Raw genomic sequence first — 26175 nt, 5'->3', positions numbered from 1 at the left:
TTAATAATTTTGTACATGTCAACTCAAAAAGGATAGTGAACCAAATTTAACCCTTTGAAGTCCATGTGCGACCAGAGCCGACCAAAACTCGGGGATTTCGGTATTTATGAATATGCTTTCATTCTGATTTGGAATGTAAGCATATTTGCCAACATTTTCCAGTGAACCAGAGATCCTCTAAAACTTCATTTCATAAATACTATGGTGTTCCTGAAACAAGGTGTGAAACTGATATTCTTGTCAATTTTATGGCTGCCATTCACTGAATAGTAACCATGAAAATGACAAGAATGTTGATTTCACTTGGCTGCTCCATGCAGAGAACCTGCTAGCCTTTGGTTCTCCAGCTGGAGCTGTGGCTCTAGAAGCTGTTAGGATTCCGCTTCAGACAGAATTTGGGGAATGAAAGGCTTCCTGCAACAATGCAGGGAGCCTAGCAACCCCAACAGTCCTGACTCCAGATAGGTTCCCAAGGCTACTGCTACAGAATGAGGAGCCTGCCAGCCCCCAGAGCCCTGGCTCCAGCTAGGGAACCCTTCTGTGATGAGGGGAAACTTGCTAGCCCCCAAAGCCCCAGCTCTAGCTAGCTATGGGGCTGGCAGGCTTCCTACTGGCATAGTGGAGTGCCATGTTTCCAATGGAAACCTGCCTGTGTTTTGGCAAAAGTTTTGTTGATACTTACAGATTCAGCAAAGCGTTTCATTACAATGAATCAGCATTTTCCAACAAAACTATGTTTCATCAGAAAATTTCTGACCAGCTTTACATCCAAGTGACACAATGCATCGGTGGCAAGCTAAAGGCATCAAAGAAGTAAAGCAATAAAGATTATGAATTTTTTTTTAGAATATTATACCTTACAGTAGAACAGATTTACACCACTGTGTATAAATACAGGGCTTTAAAAGAATCTCAACAATGAGGTTTAGACAAAACAATGAGCATTTTGCAATAGAGAATCTAGTGTACAGACAAAAAAAAAGCATATGCCTGACAAATGATTGATGACTCATGCTGTACACCATTGTTAATAATAAACCCTTTCCACAGATGCTTAGACAGTCAGGCACTGGCAACTAGTCAGTCACTCATTATCCACACTGTTGCAAACCCTATTTTATTTTCAGTATCTTCTGACAGACTTTTTTGCAGTTCTGACAAAAATATATAGTATTCTTTAAGTGTTTCAAAATCCTATTCATTGACCAAATCACAGACCATTTTACAATTCTATGAACATACTAACTACTTAAAAGTATTTTGATCAGTCACATATAATACACTTAGATTCTATAATACATAAGGTCATACAGAAAATGGTCTATCAAGTTTAGCATTTTTCCAAGTATTGGTATGAGCCCTGCTCTTGGAATTCTCTAGGAGTACATGGTCCCATTTCATTCAGTAACTCAAAGAAAATTGTGTGGTATCAATTATACATTAAAAAATGATTTTTGGTTTGGGAAAAAGCTTTAAATCCTATTTAAAACACATCAGGTGTTTTTTTTTTTTCTTAGTAGCTAGGAAGTACTGAAGTGTCTGTCAGGGGCACAAATTAAAAGATAAGTAAAACCTCTGAGAACTCTCAGATTTTGTTCTTGTATTTTGTAAAAGAAATATAAACTGTTATTTTTCCTATGGAGACCTGCTTTAGACCTACCTTCTACAGATACCTAGCTTTTAGAACCTCAGTTCTATAACTGGATTCATGCCTTTTGCTGAAGGCAGATCACTTGCTCAGAGAAGCACATCATGTCAAGTAGTCACTGATGTGCTGAGTGGTGAGCACGACTTGCTCACCCTGACTAGTCACTAGGCAGTAAACAGAAAACCCACACTGGATTCAACAGGAATTACCCACATTTAGCTGCAGATTTGGGGCCTTTACTGAGTGTGTCAAAGGACTTCTTTTCTAGCTACTTTATAAAGTACATCTTACTGTCTTTATATACAGATGTTACATGCGCTGCTACAGCTATTGGAAGTAGACCAGTAGAATTCTTCACAATCAAGTAAACTCTGCATTTGCATGCGGTGTGCACTCATTAAAAAAGTTGTCAAAAGACAACTCATTCAAGAGGAAGACTGGAAAACTCACCATAAATACATACAAATTTAAAAGACGACAAACAATACTGAAAATTATAGTAAACCCTCTGGAGAAAAAAAAGCAAACTAACATACGTGTGAATCACATGTACAAACTGAAAAGGTGTGGTGCATTGAAACCCTGTTAAATTGTAGACTTTCACTTTAAATTTCAGGGTAGGATAGGGCACTCTGTAGAGAAGTGTGCAATCTGGGCCCAAAACCAGACAGTTTTGCAAACAGACAGCTAGAGTAAGGCGGGGTGAACTGTGCCTCTGTTTGAGGAAGCAGCCTGCTCTGTCTGTCTCTGTTCTTGGGATCTTGCAAGTTATCATTCTAAGAAATAAAATAGTGTTACCTTGCAATCTGCCAGCAACAGTATTTCATGTTTTTATCTAACTCCTCTCTGCACATGCTGTGAAACATAATTAAAGATTCCATACTCCCCACAGAAAGTTCTCAAAAGTTAAGTTTTTGTTTTTAAAAAAACACCACTCATACTATAGGTACATTTTTAGGAATGAAAGTAGCACTAATTAAAGCATAGAATTAAAAATATAATGTAACTTACAAGTTGACAACGAACTTGATATATCGATTAGATATAGCACTGGTTAGCTGTATAAGCTATTATGATGAAGAATCTATATATCGATGATTAACCTTAAGATTCGTTTACACTTACCAAGTTCTTTTTTATTGATAGGTTTGCTGCTTTCCTTCTTGAAAGACTCAATACACAATGGAGAATTTGGCAACAGAGAGCAACTAATGATAAAAATCAACAAAATTGCATTAGATACAAACTTCATATTAGAAGAAGATACTATAAGTTGGGGTAGTCAATTATTTTTGTCAAGGTCCAAATTTCTTGATCAAGATATAGTCAAGGTCCAGGCTCCAGAGAAAATTTAAAAAAAGGTCCCAACAACAAGAAGTAAATAAAAACAACGAGAGTTCTGTGGTACTTTAAAGACTAACAAATTTAATATTTGTAGACGTAAGCTTTCGAGAGATTTCAGCTCTCCTTCAGATGCAGTAGTACAGAAAATAGGAAACAGAGGCATGTTATAGATATCCAGGTGCATTGAGAACAATGGGGGAGGTGGAGTCCGGTACTTAAGACCTAATGACGACCATTGAGTAGGAGGTGAGAATGGGTGAGCAAAGTAATTTACCTTCGGTAGTGAGATAGCCACTCCAAGTCTCTGTTTAAACCCTGTTTAAATATCTCAAAAGCTTATGTCTACAAATATTAAATTTGTTAGTCTTTAAAGTGCCACAGAACTCTCGTTGTTTTTGCTGTATACAGACTAACATGGCTACCCCTCTGGAACTATTCTACATGGAAGGCAATAAGTAAAGAAGAAGATTTTGGGGTCCGTTCAAAAATATCTACTGACTACTCTAAGTTATATTTTTGGCTATCAGACAGAAAGCAACAGAGATACCAATAAGATTTTTGCAAAGTGCAAATTTAAAGAAAGTGCAGTTGACTAAGTTCACCCCAAATGTATGGGATGACAAGGACCACACAGAGGCGCAGCAAAACCTGTCCTATAATTCAGACACCCAAATCATTACCTAAGAATTTAAACTCAGGTTCATTGCTCATTTATTTGAATACTAACTGGAGAGTCCAGAGAGAGTATGGGTGAAGTCCTGGTTTTACTGAAGTCAACTGAAGGGCTGCCAAAGACTTCAGTGAAGCCAAGATTTCACCCAGTGTAAGTAGCTAAACTACAATATTTTACAGTGATAGGCAAATGAATAGATTCATAAGATGTGAATATGGAACAATATAACCTCTAATGTTTTTGAAACTGTATATTTCAGATTTAGAAAACAAATCCATAGATCTGTACACAGAAAAAATGAAAGGTTACTCACCCTGCGCAGCAACTGGAGTTTTTCAAGGTGTGGACCCTCCCCCCCTGCAAACGGGCTCTCCACTTCACGTGTGCTTACATCCAATGCACCTCTGATCTGAGATTTTTGGTAGCACTACCTATTGAGCCCGCACATGTACCCTACACATCCTTGCACCCCATATTGAGGCTATATAGGGCTGTGCCATCAAAGTACATTCAGTTCCTTCTCAAAGCGCAAAGTCCTCAAAGAAAACTCTGAAGCAGAGGGGAAGTAGGACAGTTAGTGGAACACCCATGGGGATACACATCTCAACATCAACACATCTCCGCTTACTGCACAGGGTGAGTAACCTCTCCTTTTTCAAGTAATGTTCCCATGGGGCTTCACTTCAGGTGACTACCAAGCAGTAGCCCCAACTGGAGGATGAGGCTTCAGCGTCACATCCGAGACTGCTAACAAGACTGCATTCCCAAACGCATCATCTGATCTTGAAGACTAGACTACAGCTTAATGTCTGGAAAAGGTACATATTACATATATGTTGAAGTTCCATTTGCAGCCCTTGCAAATGTCCAGAATAGGAACCCATCTGAGCAATGCCATAGAGTTAGAGAGAGATCTAGTGTAATGAGCCAGCTCCCTAGAAGGAGGCTGATGTCAGCAGATTTGTAGCATGATACAACACAATCAGAAGTTCCTCAGGAGAGTCTCTGGGTGGAAATTTTTGAACCTTTAGACCTACCTGCAATGAACACAAGCAGCCTGGGTGAGTTCCTAAATGACCTGATTCTGCCCAGGTAAATGGGTAATGCTTTCCTAACATCCAAGGTTTGTAATGCCAGCATCCTCCCTGGACTGATTTGGGGAAAAGACAGAAAGATGGAGGAGTTGGTTAATATGAAACTCATATGATACCTTGTGTTAAAATTTCAGATATAGACATAAGGAAACTTTGTCCTTGAAAAATGCTGTAAACAGAAGATCCACCACTAGAGCCCCTATTTCTCCAATGCTTCAGGCAGAGATGATGCAGCTGTCTTCATAGAAGAATTAATAAGGGAAGAGGTAGCCACTGAATCAAAGAGAAGAATTGTAAGGCATTTAAGTACAAATTCAAATCCACATTAGAGTGGGTTCCTTAACTTGAGGGAAAAGGCTCCCCAATCCTCTGAGAAATCTCACAGTTGTGGGATGAGTGAAAACTGAAATCCTTCAACCTAGGTTATAACCACTGGGTGTCCCCTGATAGAATTATTTATGAGTTATATCTTTTTAAACTCTAGAAAAGGTAGTCCAAACATTGAGAGGAATGACTGAACAGGTGGAAAAGGTCTCTGATCTCACCAAATGCCGAAACTCTTCAACTTGTGAAGGTAAGTCTCTATTTCCATGAACCATCGAGAAGCCAAACTTTGAGAGGAAGAATTGTCCAATTAGGGTGAAACAAACAATTTGCATCTTGAGAGAGAAGAGGAGGAATGGATGGAAGAGTGATTGCCTGACAAACAGCTAGGTGAATTAGATAAGGACACCAGGTCTGGCAAGGCCTTCTCGGAATTATTAATATGACCTTGGTCTTGCCATGCTTTATTTTGTTTACCTCCCTCAGAACCAGGAGCATCAGAGGAAATACATATAGAAGACCTCATGGCCACGGAACAAGAAAGACATCTCCCAGTGAGAGAGGGTCTAAACCCCCTAAGCCAAAGAAAATCATTTGCATTTCTTGTTGACAATGATCTATTTCTGGAACTCCTCAAGTCAAAGATTTGATTGAGTATTTGAGAATCCAACTCCCATTTGTATTCCTTGAACTCCCACGCAGACCTTGTCTGGGTCTTTCCACCAACTGAGAGAATCTCAAATTTGACAAGGGATCCACACCAGCTTGCTCAGACTGTGTTTACTTGGAATATAAATAGTCCTGAGCTAGTCCTGAAAACATCAAATGTGTAGCCTGACATGAAGTGTCACAAAGGTACACATTGCCATGTGTCTGAGTAGTTGAAGACAATTTCTTATTGATGTCTGTGGCTGATTTGACTCTTTGAGATTACAGCTATTAACATCAGGAATCTGACAGGGTAGGTAAGACCTGGCTGATATTGCACCTAACAAGGCCCAACATCAAACTAGATTTCCTGATGTTGAGCTGCAACCCTAGCTCACAGAATAGGGACCTTGTTATCCTTACTGCAGAGAGAACTCACTGAAGATTGTCTGGATGACTGGCTACTCAAGACCAGAGACACACAGTTATCCCCAGGTGTTGGACGCAAGCTACAACCCCTGCTAACACCTTCCAGAACACCCTTAGGGCAGGAGAGAGACCAAATGGGAGCACTCAATACTGATAGTGATCTTGACTTATCATAAGCAAAGGAATTGCTTGTGAAATGGATGAATTGCGATATGAAAATAGGTGTCCTGAAGGTCAAGGGGCGAAAGCCATTACTCCAGTTCCTACGATGGAATCATCACTGTGAGAATCACCATCCTGAATTTTTGGGATTTCACAAAGTTGTTTAGGAGTCTTATATCTAAAAAGCATTCTCCATCCCCCACATTTTTCAGGACAAAGAAATAGTTAGAGTAGAAGCCCCTCTCTCTGTGCTGAACTGGAACTATTTCTATGGCTCCTATGCGCATAAGGGAGTCAACCTCCTGCCTGAGGAAGGACTCACAACAGGGGTCCCTGAGAAGCAGCAGGGAAGGAGGATACACAACAGGAAAAGGAGGTAAAAATGGATGGAGTATCCCAATTTTATAGCCTCCAGCACCCATTTTTCCAATGTAACCTGCTCCCATGTGGACTGAAAATGGGAAAGATGGTCTCCAAAAGGGGACAACAGGGTAGAATGATGCAGCTCAGTTCTATGAGATTATTCCAGGCCCTCAACTAGACCATCAAAAATGTTGTTGAGATGTTGACTGGGGCTCAGAGGTAGACACTGAAGAAACAAATGGTCTCTTACTCTGAAATTATGGTTTCTTTTTTAATGGTTCTCTGTGCCATCTGGAATCTACTAAACCTTCTTCTTTTGTTTGTAGATGCATAAATCCCTAGAGATTTCAAGGTGGCTCTGGAATCCTTTAGGGTGTGCAAGGATTCATTCATGGATTCAGCAAGGAGTTTGAGACCATCAAAGGGAAGGTCCTCAACCATGTTTTGGATCTCCCTTGGAAATCCCGAAAGCTGAAGCCAGGATGCTCTCCGCATGACCACTGCTGTAGAGATGGACTAGATAGCAGCGTCTGTGGTGTCCAGCAACGCCCACAAGACATTTTGGCTAACAGTTGGCCCTCATTAATAATAGCCTAAAACTGCTCACACTGTTCAGCTGGTAAATGTACAATAAAGGTGGTAAATTTGGTGTAATTGGAATGGTTTTATTTACACATGAGAGCCTGATAATTAACAATTCTAAACTGAAGTATCACAGATGAGCAGGATCTGCAGCCAAATAGATCAAAACATTTATCTTTATCATATGGAGTGGCGTTAGCATGGTACTTCCAGCCACATTCGTTCACTGCCTCCAAAACCAGGAAGTTTGATGTAGGATAAGTAAACAAGAATTCAGAGTCGTTAGCTGGACCATCAACTCATATACTTGGTGGTGGTATTGTTGCCAGGCTCTGCCAGAAGGTTTTGGCAGGATCCAATAGGGATGGATGGATAGATCATTGATGGATAGAGCAACATGGGCAGGAGTCCATTGAAGGATATCTAGGAGTTTATGCTTTGACTCTTTGACCTCCTCTAATGGGATCTGTAAGGAATCAGCAATATGTTTCATTAACTCCTGGAAGTCTCAGATATATCAGATGGTAGAAAGTGGGGGACAAATAACCACCTCATCTGGGGAAGAAGAAGAGGTATTTGTCTGCTGCATAGCCTCCTTATCTGCCCTGGCTTTCTGCTCCTCAAAGGGTTCTTGAAGTTGAGGGAGCTGAGGAGAGATAGACAGGGTAGAAGAATTTATTTTTCTACAGTCCCCATGAGACGAACTAAGAGCCCGTAAAAATTGTTAGTGACATGCCGCCCAAGGATCCCAGTATGGCTACTGAGGGGGTCTGTAGGGCACCAGGGTGGCATCCACTGGTGCTTGAACCAGGTTGTAGGCACCCAGTCTTGTCTTAGATGAAACTCCTGCCTTTTCTCAAAGGCAGGAGGAAGGAATTCCTTCATTTGGTGAGTAAGGGAATCCTAGGCAGAAACAAGTAAGGCAGAGGAGAATGCATCTTCATCAAGTGGGGGCACTTAACTACACTTTGAAGGTGTTGGGGAGTCAAATGGTACTCGAGAAGGTCCAATCTCAGTGACAGTACCTGTGCCAAAACTGATAGTATTTCAGTACCCGCTAGCAAGGGAGACTCCAGTTTATCTGAAACAAGTAGGTCTATGGAATATTTGAATTCCTGAAGTACTGGGTAAGTTTGAGGTACAGACCTAAATTCCATTGTCATTACCAAGGACATCAGCAGCTCTCTGGCAGGTCTCTCCTGGTAGATATAGTCGGTACTGATGAGGATGTCTTAGGAGGCACTGAGATCATATGAAAAGTGTGGCTAATACAGAGGATGATTTGGAGCTCGATGTAGACATAGAGGGTATTGAAGGAGTTGTAGGTACTGCCTCCTTAGAACAGAAGTGCATAGACTCCTGTGCTGCTGGTTTCTGTGGTACACAAGGTCTCAGTACCAAAATACGTTTGGTGCCCCTATTCTTAGAAGAGCCCAGTGGCCCAGACAGGAGGTCAGTACTGATGATGCCTGGAGCCTCAGTGGTACAAAGAGCGGGATGTGAGGTCTCCAAACAGTATTACTTAGAGGAGACAGAGTTTATCAAAGTAGGCTCCTTCTGAGGAGAATAGTTTGTCTTTTAATGGGACTTCTTCGATGATTTACCTCAGATCCATGTGAATGTGAAGAAGTTGAAAGGGTGTTGTGCTCAGTTACAGGCCGACATCCAGGGCGGGGTAGTCCTGGATCTGAGAGTGGATGGAGAGAATGCTCCATCAGTAAGAGTCAGAATCTCATCTCTCAATTCTTTAAAGGCAGGGCTAGGAAAGCAGAGCAAATGGAGCACTTTGAGGGATATACAACTCCTCCAAGCAAGAGATAGACTGGGAATGTGTGTCACTGACCAGGATAGCTTCCTGGCAAGAGAGGCACCATTTGAAGTCTAGAGAGTTTGGTAGACCCCAGAGAAATGGTGATCTGAGGAGGAGGTTCCCCCCAGTAAGGGGAAGGGATTGAGGGAAGGAAGAGTAGTTTGTAGTTTTGAACAGGAAGGCACACTAACGCTGTCTCAGGACAAGGTGATTGAGAAGGAACTGAGCGCAGTTTGGCCTCACAGCCTTATATAGTCTCAGTGCAGGGCAGGGGGATATGTAGGACACACGCACAGGCCAAACGGGCACTACCACCAAAAATCTCTGAACAAAGGTGCATGGGGGTATAAACCCAACTGAAGCGGTACACACATGGGGATGCTGCTGGAAGGACCACCAAATATTTGAAACCATCCCATACCTTGCAATAACTGAAAGCTGCTTCTCCTTTCCACATAAGAGAAAATCATTGCGCTGAGATCTCATCAAAGCAGCAAGGTTAATCTCCAGCCAAGCAATAGTATTTTCAAACATCGAGGTAAGCAAACAGAAAACCTGCAGTGACAAGACCATGATGTAATATTCCCCTCACTTCAAAATTAAGCTAAACTCTAGATAAGCATTATTGATGATAGCAATTATCGATTATTTTATGTCATTCATAAAAACTGCTAACAAACCAGTAACTAACTTTATTCAGGTGGATCTAATCCATCTAACAGGAGAGTAAGCAGTACTCAAGAGGGCAGCATTGTCCTCCTAAACATATGTACGGACTGGCTCAGGAACTTAATTGCTTCCCAAACAGGCCTGCATACCTGAGGTGAAATGTGAACGCTAACCCCCTATACAACACCGGTATCACGAGAGTAGCATGAAAAGGGGGTGTATCTGAGAGGAGATGGATTTATGTCAGGATCCTGGGCTGCAGGGATGAGTGAGCAGCAGTCATCTTTAAAACAGAAACATACTCCTGTTTTCAAGTAGGTTTAAGGCTCTTGGCTCAGCTCACAGTTCTGTGGGCAACAGGCAGTGCAGCAAAGAATAGGCCACACAAGCATGAAAACCTCACATGCCCTAAGCTACAGGCCATGCTTTCCTGAAAACTTGATACACAGGCTGCCACACAATCAAATAACTTTCAGAGCTCTCTCTAAATGACTGGGAAAGAGGAGGAAGACTCCTATGTCTTCTTCCCCACCAGAGCACCTGCATCTACCTTACTTGTTGTTCATGACACTGATGTAACTATCAAAGTTCATATATTTAAAAAAAAAAAAAAAAAAAAAAAACTAGAAAAACTAGAAAAAATCTATTTAGGTTTTTGTTACTTGTAGCTCTAACAGTGCCTGTATGGTGCGGATTTTAATGTTACTCATTGACTATGCAGTAAAATCATCAACCACCTTTAGTAAAAGTACTATACAATTCATAGCAAGTAAAAAAAAATTATTCAGCATGCTTTCAGCATTTTGATAACAAAACTTTAGAAAATAAAGCACAAAAATTTAAAAACAATTGAACTTGTATTTGCACTGTTTCTCTGAAAGTTATTGAATACTTAACTTATTTAACAAACACAGGAATTGTGTACTTACCTTACCATTAACTGCTTTCCTCATTAATGTGCATGATCCAGCAAACTGAATGCTGAGGCCACTGTAATCTTTACCAGAAAAATTGTAAAATTATATTTTCCTTTTTCTGACAAGAAATACCATTAAATCAGAGAAAATATTGGGTACATATCATTTCTATACTAATTTTACACCAGTGTAATCCATTGTCTTCAGTGAGGATACTCCCAATTTACATCAGTAAAGTGGGAACATGAATCAAAGCCCTTATGTCTAATAATCATAAATAAATTATAAAACAGATGCACATTCATTACTAGTCATTACATAAAACACTGGGCTTATGCAACTGATCAGCACAACCAGGAAAAGGAACAAGTGAATTATCATAACGTTTTGACCAGAAGCCCTGGCTTTCAGCCCTGTGCAACTATTTTGCATACCAATCCTTATGTCATTCACATCAGATCAGAGGAAAAAAAACCCAAACACTTATGAATCATATCAAACTGCAATTAAATATGTTATGATCATACCTTTATAATGTAAAACAGCTTCTAATTCAAAATTTGCCAAGTTAATTATGAACAAACCAGTAGAGCTTCCTATCCACAAACATCTGGTATTCACAGCAGGAAAGCTAATTGTAAAAGAAGGAAGAAAGTTATGTCATTTTTCCTTTTTATCACTCGAGACACAGAAACCGCTTTGTTCAAGCATTCTATTCCCCATCCTACCTCCACCCCTACACAAAGAAAAATTGCATCCCAAAAACATAAACCTGGGTGTTACAATGTTAAATGCAGATGTATTTTTAAAAATACAAGTAAATAGAAAAGTTGACAGGCTTTGAGAAGTAAGAATAGAGCAATATCTATGATTTTCCATAATTGCTCAAAATGTTTAGGTTCTGAAAGAGATAAGACAAACTAATCATAATACATGCAAAGAGAAAAGATGGATGTGAAAAATCAGATGCTGTTTTTAACATGGACTTTTTACCTCTATGTATTTGTTTCTTTTATGGTGGTGAATCAACATTTACTATAATTCCTGAAATGTAAGTTACAGTGTTGTAATATTTTTTGTATTTCTAAGATTTCCACTGATGTATTTTCATTTTAAAGTCTTCCTTCTACTCCAATTACTATGACATTGTTGTTTTTTATCTGGTGGAGTGACATTCTAAGAGTAGTACTGGTCAAAAATTTTCCATTGGAAATGCTGTTTCGACATAATTGACATAGTCCATGGAAACACGTCAGTTCTGTCAACATTTTCAGTGGAAGCCAGACAGACTGGCCGGCATGTCAGCCTTGTCTCCCCCTCCCACCTGCCAAGCAGGCTGCCCAGCTCCCCACCTGACAGGCAGGCTGCCCCAGCATCCTAGCTAGCTGGCTCCTGGTTTTTCTATATTATGTCAACTGAAACAGGAAATTACCAGGTTACTGAACAAAATACCAGTTATGCCAAATACAAGTGAGCAGTTAGAATACCAGTTGAATACACCAGGTACCAATTAAAAAACAATTAGAGTATCAATTACTAATTCAAATACCAAGTAGCCATTACAGTATTAGTTATCAGTTAGCAATTTATATAAAAATATACACTATAAAAACATTTATATTATGACATGACATAAAATACTCAAAACATTTTGACTTTTATATTATAAACATATATAACTAAAGTCTAGCTGATAGTCAAAACAACAATTTTGATGGTATTAAAACAAAATGTCATTTCAATTTATTTGAAATCAAATTTGGGGATTCCATTCCGCAGGAAATTTCAAAAAAGCTTTTTTTTTTTTTTTTTTTAAATTATGCTAAACAAAAAAACAAACACACACATTTTGGAAGTCTTTGCAGAACAGGAATTTCAGTTTCCAAACAGATCTACCTAACAGACACTTGTGAATGCTACTGTCAGACTAAAAAAAAGTTAATAAAACAGCAATTAACCACCAGTCTAGTCTCTCTTTCACTAAGCTCTTGAGTACATAGCTATATGATCTCCACTGATCCTGTAACCAAAAGTCCTGTCTAACTCTCTAATTCAGATATCTAGTATCCTATCATGATTTTGTTCTTACCAAGCAACTAAGTTGCTCTAACAAATTTCATGAATTTTTCTGGTTAATATTTAGGATATTTTCTATGTACACGTATCGAACGTTCATTTACAAGTATTTCTTAAGTATTAGTATTGCTGCATATTCTTTAATGAACCACGATAAATGCAAGATCCATTAAGGAGTATAGAAAGCAGTCATATTTGCATTGTGATAGCCAAATAAAATAGGGGAGAGAACTGTACCCTGTGGGGAAAATATTTCCCTGCAGAAAGTTCTCAAATATTTTGCAAAAACCTTCTGAAACTAATCTGTTTAGTAAAATCCCAACCTCCTCCAGGTTCTTTCATTCCTCCAATAATATCAAAGCAATGCAGTCAAAATGCACACTCTTTTTGGTAGATCTTTGTAGACCACTCTCTTCCTCATGAACACACATTTTCACACATGAAATTGAAGTTTTAATAGCAAAGTATTTTTTTCTAAACTGGGTGCTGTGTCAGATCTGCATTTTTCCTTTTTCTTTTCAGAGTGAACTGCAAGTTCCCTCAGCGCCACCCATTATGAATCTGACCTAGAGCCAGCTGGCATAGGGAATCTTTCCATTGACATCAATAGGCTTTCTATCAGACCCTAAAAGGAAGGCTGCAAAAAGACTGTATAGTTTTCCAATACTTCAATAAGAAGTAATCAGTGACAATTTAGTAATGAAATGAGCAAAATCAGGATTTGCTCTCTCTTTTTATTCCCTTCCTTGGGCCACTGCCACTACCCCTGGGTGTGTGTGTGGGTGGGCAGTTTAACCATTTTGTGACAGATCAAAAATGGAATTTAAAATAAAGAATACAATTTCACCACCTGACCGTGTTAAACGAAAAACATCATATTTTTTAATTATTGCATTTTGTAATAATTGAGGTGCAATATAAAATCTCTAGCTAAAAAGAATATATGCAAACACTATGCTTATTTGCATATACCCTTAACTTTATCTACCTGTAATGTGAACCCAGCAAAGACAATTTAACTAAAGATACATCTTTGGACATAGCCAGAATATAAGAGGAGAACTGGCATGAATTAAGGAAAATGCCACACTAACAAAGCCAGAACAAACCTAGAATGTCCACACGAGCGTGTTAAAGCAGCAATATTGGACATTTTATAAAATGAAATCCACAACTCAAAAACACAAAGGAATAACTGATCTGTTGTAATTTCGGCCACCACTCTTATGGAAAGAGCTATAATTGAACCATGAGGCAGTAATCCTAAAGATTGAGAAATGTGTTTAGGAAAAATATTAAAATTTGTTTTTGACAAAGACCAACAATGTTTTGATGTCAAAGCAAAAAAAACCTGGATCAACTTTTTTAAAATTTTCATTCCAAATAAAAATCAGTAGACCTTAAGGGACCGCTTATAAAGTAAGGCCTCAAGAGTTGAAGTGAGGACATGGAAAAACACAAGACTAAAGTTTGGTATGCAAATTGTCACCACAAATGTACAATTTCTCTTTTAAAAAAAAAAAACAATCAAACCCAGTTCTAAATATTAGAGCAGGAAAATATAATTTTATTTGTGGTCTATGATACTTCTGTCATGCTGTAGCTAAAAAATATGCTTTTATTGCTCAGTTCTTAGTATGTGTGGACTTCTACTTTAAAAATTATTTTAAATCAGCTATGTTATCAAGTTATGAAAAGTGAACACTGTACATATGGGACTTGATTCTGATCTCATACCAGTTTCACGCTGGTGAAACTCCATTAACTTCAATGGTCAGAGTCTTGATAGACACAGATTTTGAGAGGAGATTTAGGCCTACAATCTTTGTACCAAGCTTTTTAAGGCTTTATTGTTCAAAACAATAGATGAATTTAATCAACAATTTGCATACTACATAGGGGTTTAGACATTTTACATTTTCTAAACAATATACATACCTAGAACAATGGCACCTGAATATCAACCAATAAAAGGCAAGGCAGGGGTCTCCTATGCCTGGTCCACAAACAGTCTTTGTACCAGTCTAGCTATATCATGAAAGGTCCGATTTGATTGTATTTTTTTAAATGAAACTGTTATACTGATACAACCCCTCATATGGACAGTTACATCAGTATAAAGGTGTTGTATATTGCTATATTTTAACTCCTTCCCACAGAGAAATATGCTATACTAGTATGTACGCTTTTATATGGGTATAACTGTGACCTTATCTACACTTGTAGTGGTGTGCGTATATGCTGCACTGAAATGCAGACTGCATCCACGTTCACTGCAGCATGTAGCTATATGTGGCAGTGAAAGGCTTGGATAAGGGGGAGGCATGAGGGAAAGGCTCCAGCAGCGAGGAGCAGCCAGAGCCTTTCCCCGCTGCCTCCCCACTCCTGGAGGCTTTCCCTGCCACAGTGAAAGGCTCCAGCAGAGGGAAAAGGCTACAGCAGGGGGGACGCATGTAACACTACACTGCTAAATAGAGCAGTGTAGACCTGGGAGGCACTGCTTGGGCATGTAGAGAGCCATGTACAGTATATACTCTTGGGTTTGGGTGTGTAGGGCACTCTACTCACTTATGCCATGCCTCACCATCTACACTGCTGTTTATACCCGTTCTAGCTGGGTATGCAAAGTCTGTATTTGACTCATTGCATCCACACTAGGGAAGTTATTTCAACTATACCAGTACAATGAAAACAATACAACTTGTGTTTACACAAGCCTCCGCTTTGTAATATTAGCTCTTATAGGGAAAGCCGGTAGAGATGCCTATATTTAGATTGCCTAACAGTACTTAAACCCTCAATATTTTTTTTTAAAGAAGCTATACCTCCACCATTTACAGCAGATCTTTGAAGTTTGGCCAGGCATAGCGTACAGATATGCGTTTCCCATGACATTTTTAAAATTGACAGGACTAGACAACTTACACCCAAGAATATTAAAAGTGGCTAAGGAGCTCTCTGAACCCTTAATGCCAATGTTTAACATACATGTAACACTAGAAAAGTTCCAGAGGATGGGAAAAAAAGCAAATGTTATAGTAATATTTAAAATGGGATGACCCAGGGAATCATAGGCAAATTAGTCCAATATCAATCCAAGGCAAAATCATGGGAAGTCCAATATGAGGCATTGTCAGTAGCATTAAAGGATGGTAGCCTAATTAATGCCCATCAACATGGTTTTATGGAAAATAGGACTTGTCATACTTGATATAGTTTTTGGATACTATCACAAGTTTGGCTGATAAAGTGTACAATGTCGATTTAATATATTTAGACTTCTATAGGTCATTTGACTTCTAATCAGCTCACAACATTTATTAGACCCTAATACCCTTAGGGCAAATCTACGCTACAAAATTAAGTCAAGCTAAGTTATGCTGACATACAGCCACCACAAGTAAATGAATCACTTTTGCTTTTCCACATATGCTCCTTGTGTCAGCGATGCGCATCCTCACCAGAAGCACTTGCACCAACTTAATTGTCAGTGTGGGGCATTGTGGGACGGCTTCTGAAAGGCAGCAACAGTCAATGTAAGCAACCTCGTGTCTACACTGACACCGTTGACTTAAGCACTGCACCTCTTGTGGAGATAGAGCATGTTGGTGCAGTGGGTGAGCTACATTTTAGTGTAGATGCTTAGAGAGTTAGGTCGATGTAAGCTGCCTTATGTCAACCTAACTATAGTGTAGACCAGGCCTCAGTCCTACATGACATTCTTACCAAAAAAATCAGTGTAGAACATATTAAATGGAGTAAGAACTGGTTAACTGATAGACCTCAAATAGTAATAATAAATGAGGACATCATCATCCTCTTGGTGGGGGAGGGTGCATTAGTGAGGTCCCAGAAGCATCTGTTCTTCACTCAGTGCTATTCAATAGATTTATCAATAAACTGGAAGAAAAATAAAATCACCGTTGGTAAAATTTGCAAATGATGCAAAGATGGGGGATGTGGTAAATAACAACAGAGCCAGGTTAATTATATAGACCAATGTGGAGTGCTTGGTAAAGTGGGCTCATTTGAACAAATGTATTTTAATACAGCTAAATTCAAGGTCACAATGTAGGAACAAAATGTAGATCACACGAGATGAGGGGCTGTATCCTGGAATATAGGATGAATTAAAAGGATTTAGGGATTATGGTAGATACTCAACTGAACACAAGATCCCACTGCAATCCTGTAGGTAAAAAAACAAAAACACAAACCTTGGATGTATGAGCAGGGGAATATCAAGAAGGAACAGAGGTGGTATCACCTCTGTATACAGCATTAGTAAGAACATTACTGGAACGTTGTGTCCAGTTCTAATGGCAACACTTCAAAAAGGATGTTGAAAAATTGGAAAGGGCTAAGAAAAGAGCAGCAAGAATTATTCAAGATCTGGAAAACATGCCTTATAAGTTACAGACTTTAAAAGCTCCACTGACTTAGTTTAGCCAAGAGAATCATAGAAATGTAGCACTGGAAAGGATCTCAAGAGGCCATCTAGTCCAGCCTATGCGCTGAGGCAGGACCAAGTAAACCCAGACCATCCCTGGCAGTTGTTTGTCCAGCCTGTTCTTAAAAACCTCCAATGACAGGGATACCAAACCTCCTTTGGAAGCCTATTACAGAGCTTAACTACCCATATAGTTAGAAAGTTTTTCTTACTATCTAACCTAAATCTCCCTTGCTGACTAAACAGGCCCAGTTTTTTTTTAGCTTTTCCTCATAGGTCAGGTTTTCTAGAATGAAGACTAAGAGGAGACTTGATCACACAGTCTACAAGTACCTGCATAGGAAAAAGATTTCTGGCAGCAGATGGCTTTTTAATCTAACAGAAAGACACAACAAGATCCATTGTCTGAAAACTAAAATTAGACAAACAGATTAGAAATAAAGTGTAAATTTTGTAAAAATGAGGATAATAAACCACAACAACAAATTTATCTCAGAACATGGCATATTCGCCATGAAGTTTTAAATCAAGACTAACTGTCTGAAAGATAGGCTGTAGCTCAAACAGAAGTTATGGGCTTGATGCAGAAATTGCTCGGTAAGGTTCTATTGCATGTGTTACACAAGAGGTCAGACTAGAGTATCCGAATGATCCCTCTTCTAGCCTTAAATCTATAAAAATTCCATTCAGATTTGGCTGAGATAGAGTTGATCCCACACTGCCACCAAGGCAGCAGCAGCCCCACCACAGATTGCTGAAAATGCTTGGGAGCAACTGAAGAGACAAGAGGGGAAATAGGGAGCTGTGCCAGACTCTGCAGGTACCACTTGCTACCCAGAATATCTGCAGTCTTATGTGCCCTCCCCCTCACAGTACTTCCCTCCAGCCTCAACCAGGACAGGACCTCTATGCCAGGGCTTCAAGAGGTCCTAAAAAAAACTACACTGGCTGTCTCTCAGTTCCTGTATCAGGGATTTCTCCTTCTGGCCATACCCATACCTCCACCTGCCCTCTGCCTCTCCCTTTAGGCTACTTTGGCCTTCTTTCCTGGTGGAAGGTGCTGGAACAGAGATGATACTCTCATTCAGGATTTTTAGCATATAAATAACTATCAATATCAGTGGGACATCAGTGAAAAAGTTCTTTTAAAAAAAGAAAGGTAATGAAACAAAAAGCTACACTTACAATAACATTAAGGATATGACTAACTGACAGAAGAACTTAAGTTATGCTGCCTCTTCACCTTTAATTTGATCTTTCACACATACTGTTGTGTAAGTGAAACATAAGATTACAACAGATCTGATCCCTGAAAACTGTTGGCATAAATAAGGAGAACTAGAGTAGCAAGCTTGACTGTTACTTATTGTCTGCTTTTTTCAATTTGTCGCAGATCCTTTACATGTGGTTGAACTCTAAATACTGACTGTGAACAGCGGGCATCCTCTTACTCTACAGATGTGCTCCCTGTCTATATTCAGAGTCACTGCTGCTAATTGTAGAGATAAAGTTTAGCAAAAGCTTATTTTCACTCCTGGTAACCCTGCAGAGTAAATAAAACTATCAGAGAGACAGTTGAATTCTATTCCTTTTGGTACATCAACAAAATTGTTTATAGATTCCAGCTGCAAGGCCAACGAGTTACACCTTGTGACACTCTGTACCTCAAAGTAGCACCCTGGAACTCTCATATGCACCACTATCCTATAATTATAATAAGATGTGTACCAAGTATGCCTTGTGAGGTATTTAAAAAATCTTGATTTGTTGAACATTAATAGCCTGATGAATTGTATGTACTATCGTATGTGAAGTTATGAGGTATTGCTAATGTGCTACTGAAATATGTTGTGAGTTTGAGAAGGCTATAGCCAGACTTTCACTTGCAACAAAGGAGGGCCCAGACAGCGTTAATGGCCCATCAAGAAAACAATTCACTATCCCACAGGCTCCTTAGAGAAGGCACATACACAAGGGAGACTGCTTGACCAAAGCAGACTGATTGACACCCTCCTCCCCTCCCCCACGTTACAGCAAGGGCCTTTCTAGCAGCTGGAAGAAAGTATAAAAAGAGAGACAGTTACATCACTTGGCCTTTCTCTGTCCCCCATCTCAACACCTGGAAGAATGTGTGGAAGACAAAGACTTTGAACTGGGGAAGTTTGGTCCTAGCCTGGAAAGTCTGTGTACTGAGGAACTGTAACCAGCTTGTACCATCTGTTAGGATGTGGCATTGTTTGATTCAAATCTTGCTTAGGCTGTTAAACAGAGTTTAGATTAAAAACGAGAGTTCTGTAGCACTTTAAAGACGAACAAATTTAATTTCAGCAGGCTTCAGCCCACTTCCTTAGTTTAGATTGCATTTCTATTTTATTCCTTAGGTTACCAACTTTGATCTCTATGCCGGCTACTTATAATCACTTATAATCTATCTATCTTTCTGTAGTTAAAATATAGAACATATTTATTACCTAAAACAGTGTGTTTTGGTTGAAGTGCTTGGGAAATCTCAGCTCAGGTTACAAAGGCTGGTGCATGTCGGCTTTCCTATGAAGAAGTGGCAAACTAATGAACTTGCACTGATCAGAAGTTTGACCAGTGTAAGACACTACAGTTCTGGGGGTGCAAGACTGGGAAGCAAGACTGGGGGCTGGGAAGAATTGGCTGGAGCCTCTCTATTGATGGTTCATGAGTGGCTGGGAGATCATTCATGTAACTCAGTGGGGTGTGTCCCTGCCTGTGGATGGCTGTGTAAGTGCAGTGCTTGTCAGAGGCTTGTAGCTTAACATTACCATCACAGTGTGAGAGGCAGACGAGGCTAGTGCATTTGGAGGGCTCAGCAGTCCCACAGCCCAGGTTGCATTCTGGGGACCCTGTCACATACTTGTACAACCCCACTGAGGGCGATAGGGTTACACAAGTGTTGTCACGCACATCATTTGGCCTGAAGAACTTTTCTCACTGTCAGCAATGCGTAAGAAGGAAAAAACCAAGCATGACTTTTAGATTCTAAGATGAGTTTGCAGTGCTGGCAGTTGCAAAAAAGTTCTTTTCTTTTTAATTTGAAAAGAGAGCATTGTTGATTTGGAAATAGAGAGATAAATCTCACAATACCTTGATTCTTCTTCCAGAATCACTTTTCAGAGTAGAAGCTAATTTTGTAAATTAATTTTGTATATTCTACTTAAATAAGAATAAGTTACTAGGGCTTGTATCTCACTGAATGAATAAGCCAATGTTACTATTATAGCATGAAAATAGAATAGCCTGCTGTGAAATAAATTTGAGAACAATAATGAAATTGCTAGGCAAGATTTTCAGCCAAATAGTCAATGATAAAATTAATCACACTTACAAGTTTTCTTCTTTGCCTAAATGTATTGACTGGTCACAGTGCTCAATTCTGAGGACTGGCAACATTGTTTCCACTGTATCTTCTGGTCTCATGTCATTTGCGCTATACAGCTTAGAAAACTTCTGTATTTGATCTAAAGAAGATAGACATTGACCACTGTCAGATTAGAAAAATGGATCAAAACTGACAAATGGAATAAAGAATTAAAAAGGTAACTCAGTGGTAGGACAAAATACTAGCATGAAGGGAGATCACATTTAGAGGCCTTTGCTACAGCAGAAAGGAATACTAAAGCCAGTACAGTAGAAAACACCTCATCCCACTCTGAAACAATATCACTCTTTTAGGGGTAACTGGTCTCAGAAGCCTAGTCCTGTCATTACCAGATGGAAATAGTCACCACACTATAGAAATACTGATGTGGGAGCAAAAGCAAATAGCAAAAATAAAGATTCTTAGAACTTTCAGAGGAACTAACAAGTGTTTATTCCAGTTACACAAGTGATGAATAACTCAACAGGACCCAATTCTGCTCTCCTTTGAAATCTCTGGCAAATCTCCCACTGACTTCAATGAGAACAGTATCTAATCTACAACGTACAATGTTTGATATACACACACAAAGGGCAAACGTATACACTTAGATATATGTGTGTAAATCCTATTGACGTCAGCGAAAGTTGTATGTGAAAAACTGAGGGTAGAGTTCAACTAATGATGTTTATAAAGATTATGCATTCAGTAACATACAATGTCAATTAAAGCATAACACAGGAAACAAGTGTTCTAGAAACATCACAATACCTAATTGGTGTCTAGATTTTCCTGTTTTGCTGTAGAATTTCTCTTGCTCTTTCTTTAAGTTTATATGTACCACACAACGGTACTGGTGTTCACTGAGCAAACTGAAGATCCAAAGCTGAAAGAGGAGGTAAGAATTAGTCACAGTAACTTTTTTTTTTTTTTTTTTTTTTTTTGGACATTAACCATAACTCCACACTGTGCATGAGTGTTAGCATTTAGTGTTTGGCCTCAAGTTTAATCAGTCTAACTCGCATAAATTAATACCAGTTAACTCTCACATTGAGGCATCTATGGCTTTAACAGGATATTTTAGGAAATTTTAATTTCACAAGTGCAGAATTTATAACAGAGTTAGTCATAAATATATGTTTCAACAATATCAAGGAAGACTTTCAAATGACAAGTGGCAGTTAGGAGCGTTATCCCCATTGACTTTCAATGAGAGTTAGACGTCTAACTGCTGTTTGCACCTTTGAAAATCTCCCCCATCATCTTTTTCACATAAATTATAAAATGTTACAGAAATATTTGGAAATCTGCATGTGATACCTCATTGGCTCACATATGTCCTTTATTGCTTACACTTTCTAGACACTCAAGATTATCATGGATCTCAATTTGCAAGGACTCTCAGCAAGATACCACAGTTAGGCTGTCCCATAGGCTTCTTGCTTAGACTGAAAGCCATACATACTGATTGGCCAATAAGTAAAAAATTTAATTGATTTTCACATATCTCTATTTGAAACACACTTGCAACTTTTCAGTTTGCACTCAGTTTTTCCAATGTATTTAGAAAAGTTTTTCCGTTTAGTTTTAAAGCTCAGAAGTTCTATGGCGACAGTAATCAAAACAATTAAAGTTCAGAGCAGTGAACTATGCTAGAGTTGTCTTTAACAATTCAAAATACTGATTGTGAAGCTTCCTGATACACAGGACTTTCATAAATGTTTTGATATTTTGACTAAAGTTAATATTTTCAGCATTTGCTTGAGTCTCACCTGTCCATCAGCACATCCTGTAATAATCTGTTTATTTTCCTCATCAATGAACAGACTTAGTAAAGGAAATGCTGTACAAAAAAGATGCAGTTATTTTCATAATATACATAAATCAGATTTTATATTTAAAAATATGGTCCCAATTCAGTCAATGGGACGTAAGCACATGCTTAAGCGCCTTCTCAAATTGTGTTTAAAAAAAACCCTCTCTTTTCATCATACGTGTATCCTAATTAGAAAAAAAGTGCATAAATAACATGGAAACGCCATGTATTGTGATCGTCCTAAGAAAATGTTAACACAGCATTTACGTAAAAAGTATTACAGCATGTACACAGAACAGGAAGGTTGTGTATGGCACAAAGAAACATCTGACAAATTACAAGAACAAGTGCTCAGATAGAATGGGAACTAGTATAGCATAAAATACCTATATATACTAAATGAGAAAGCACCAATTCAAGCATGTCAGTAATATCAACAGATAAAATGTGGCTATGCAATACCTTCACTTAGGCTTACTTTTTTCTTAGTGTGAGGATGTTTGCCTTTTAAAAGGCAGTCATACAAAAAGAAAACCTTACCTGTTAGCACTGCTGATTGGTATATTAGCAGTCCAGTACAATAGTCCCAAACCTTAGGAAAAATGTACATTAAAATGTAATGCTTATGTAGATAATTATGAAAGATAAAACTTTCTCTGATATAATTTTATCTAAAGAAAAAAGTACAACATTGCAAACTGATATAAACTATAAATCTACTTCAAGTGATGAATCTGAAGAAATACAGATATTAAAAACGGTAATGACTAGGCAGGGATCTGTTCAACATGCACCTTATGAGATGTATTTGTTCACTATACAGGTTAGGCCTTGTCTACACACATTAACTAAATCATTTTAGAAACTGATAGCACTAATTTAACCAATCTTCATGTGTGGACACATTTAAATTGGTTTAAGAATACTTTATCTCACTTAAACTTATATCAATTCTTCACCAGGTTAAGCTAAAATCAACAAAAAGACATTCAAACTGATTTCAGAGTGGCCACACAAGGAACTTGCATCAGTTTAATCAGTTTCTAAAACAATTTATTTAAAATCAATACAACTTTTGCATGCAGACTAAGCCTAAATTAGCCAGGCACAAATGCAAATCACAGGCTTCCTTAAGAAATGACACAGCAAATGTTATTGTTAAAATTTTACTACCAAATGCAATTTTCCAAAAGAGTCCTAACTCAGCTAAACAAAAAAAACAAACAAAAAAACCAATTTTCACTGGAACACTCAGTGACACCTTTGTCTAATTTAAATTCTATCTCCACCCATTTCAGAACGGTTAAAAAAGTTACAAAAACGTTTTAGTAATGGAAAAAGTGTATTTTCCTCTGCTCTCCTCATACTTTGAAATGGCCAGAGTTTTACATGCTTTCCAAACAAAACAAAACAAAAAAAAACCTCTTTAGGAACAGAACTAACCTTTTGGGCTGAAAGTTCCCAGGCAAAAGCTAGAGAAAGTTATGACTAACTCTAAACAATGTCTTAGAATGGAAGAGCTTGTTCAGCCTTAACTGTAGTTAATGTTCCAGCCAAAATATATAAAAATATTCAAATAAGTAGTCTCAAAACAAGTCAAAACGTGTCACTACAGTATTGGTTATAATTTCTCCCTCATAATTAAGTCTATTAAAAAAAATTCCAAAGACTTGTATTGAAGCCTTCTTGAATTATTGCTCCATTTCAGACTTAGTATACGTTTTGAATGATCAATATTTATTCCTTTTCACTAAGCAAATTTTGGACACAAAAATGGGAAATGGGCCCAATCCCGATCTCATTGACATAAAGGAGAGATTTCCCATCGACTTTAATGGGAAAAGAACCACCTATAACCTGCAAATCTTTACCAGTAAGAGTAGTCCTGGCTCAACAAGAGTAGTTCCATAAAGTGCAAATCTGGGCCCTGACATTAGAAGAAGTTTTTATTATGATATTAATTTTTATCTGTAGATCTATGTGTACACATTTGAAATACTGTCTTTTTTAATTAAAAAATAGATTGCAATTTCTGTACTCTTCATAGTAGTTGATTACAGAAAGCCAAATAAAAACAAGTATATTGTCCCCCAGCTCTCACTTCCATTATAGTATAAAAGGGAATGGAGTGAGAATGACAGCCAGGACCTACTTGCTGCTTATGGTTGTCTAATGTTTGTTTGGCTGTCAGCTCTTTTTCAGCCATATTTTGTGTACTCTCGGCTGTAACACCATTTTTTGAATGGATATTTTATAAGGTTATCTTTCCAAACCATATCAATGGTAAAAAGACAGGACCAGCATAAACTGGCCGTAAAAGCCTTGTACACAGTTGGGGGATGATTCCACTAGTGTAGGCACTGCAGAAAACACTAGTATAGTTGCCCTCCAAGAACCTTCTCATAACCCCTGGCGTCAAAGGCGTGCCTGGGGGAAGGCTAGAGGCGATAGGGCTGTGTCAAGGCAGGGCTGTGGAGATTCCAGGCAGTGTTGCAGACCATAGGGCAATTCAGGGAGGCTGCCGTAACTTAACCAAGACAGAGCAGACAAGGATTAGGAGGGTAAAAAGGTGGTTTAAAGCCGCCATAGGCTACCATCACCCTTTCCCTGGGTGACAAGTTCTGTGTTGCACCTCAGAACCACAGCACTGAATCTCACCCATTCTTGTCCTACCATGGGCAAAAGCAGTTAAAGCAGTAAACTGAATAGTAGATAGTGATGTATTTTTGCAACAAACACATAAAAGGTGACCATTACCAGGTAAGTAAAGGAAAACTGTATTGAATTGTCATTTCTATTTCTAGCTTTTTATCTAGGTAGAACAGATATTAGTAAAAATTATGTGCAGTTTATCAAATCTTCATCAAATTAATAACTAACAACTACAGGGAATATTCTCTGCAGATATATTTTCTTGACAATGCACATTGGATAATTCCAACTATACATACAAAATGATGGGATCTAAATTAGCTGTTTCCGTTCAAGAAAGAGTTCTTGAATCTCTGAAAACATTTGCTCAATGTAAAGAATGTTAGGAAGCATTAGGAAAAGGGTTGATAAATCAGACTGTAAATGTAATGCCACTATAAAAATTCATGGTATACCTATTGTCGTGCTGGTTAGATTAGAGGGGCATTTAACATACGCGTTAACATCAGTATGTCAAAATCATAATAATTCATGTGAGATATACCATGTCAGGTACTGTTAGAAAGGTTATAATATGCTAAATAAGATGATAATACTTATGTTCATGTATGATATGTAAAATGGAAGTTATAGATATATTTGATATAGCTGTATTTCAAATTGTGCTGTCTGGGTAACGACTCAGACAGGATGGATGCAGAACAATAGCCTGCTTGATGACCCATTAAAACATTTCCAGGTGCAAGGGGCCCAGGGGGAGAAGACAGAGATATACCTGGTGAGACACCAGGACTTGCCCATGTGGCTCTGGACTCCATTTTAGTTCCTGTAAAACTCTACAAACCGCATGGCCAGGGCCAGAGGGTACATAAGGCAGAGGCTTTGGGAATCCATTTTGTCTTCAGCCAGGACTCATCTTCAGGTACCAACTTACCTCTGGATCAGCTGATCTACAACTGAACTGAAGCTGTGAAACAAAGGACTGAGACCCACCCAAAGATTGGCTGCACACCAGAGGAACTATACAAGCCTGCAACTCCACAATTCTTCTAGAAACCTGATGTACATGGACTTTCAATCATTTGTATGTATCTGATTGCTCTAATCCTTTAACATTTCCCTTATGGTTT

The 26175-nt window shown here is 38.6% G+C and overlaps 1 protein-coding gene across 1 annotated transcript in view; it reads right to left on the bottom strand.

Annotated features, from left to right (window-relative positions):
- Positions 1-26175, bottom strand: part of WDR27 (WD repeat domain 27) — a 122227-nt gene that overhangs the window by 83991 nt on the left and 12061 nt on the right. Inside the window, 8 exon segments of the mRNA XM_067535952.1 lie at positions 2774-2856; positions 9499-9632; positions 10676-10743; positions 11191-11294; positions 20545-20677; positions 21349-21463; positions 22350-22420; positions 22934-22985. Coding sequence (XP_067392053.1) covers positions 2774-2856; positions 9499-9632; positions 10676-10743; positions 11191-11294; positions 20545-20677; positions 21349-21463; positions 22350-22420; positions 22934-22985 — 760 coding nt within the window.

The sequence above is a fragment of the Emydura macquarii genome, unplaced genomic scaffold, assembly GCF_026122565.2.
Source record: "Emydura macquarii macquarii isolate MOO-44397 ecotype Brisbane River unplaced genomic scaffold, CSIRO-AGI_Emac_v2 contig_3517, whole genome shotgun sequence".
Lineage (NCBI taxonomy): Eukaryota > Metazoa > Chordata > Testudines > Chelidae > Emydura > Emydura macquarii.
Note: the sequence above shows the minus strand (reverse complement) of the source record. Positions and strands in the feature narration are given on the sequence as shown.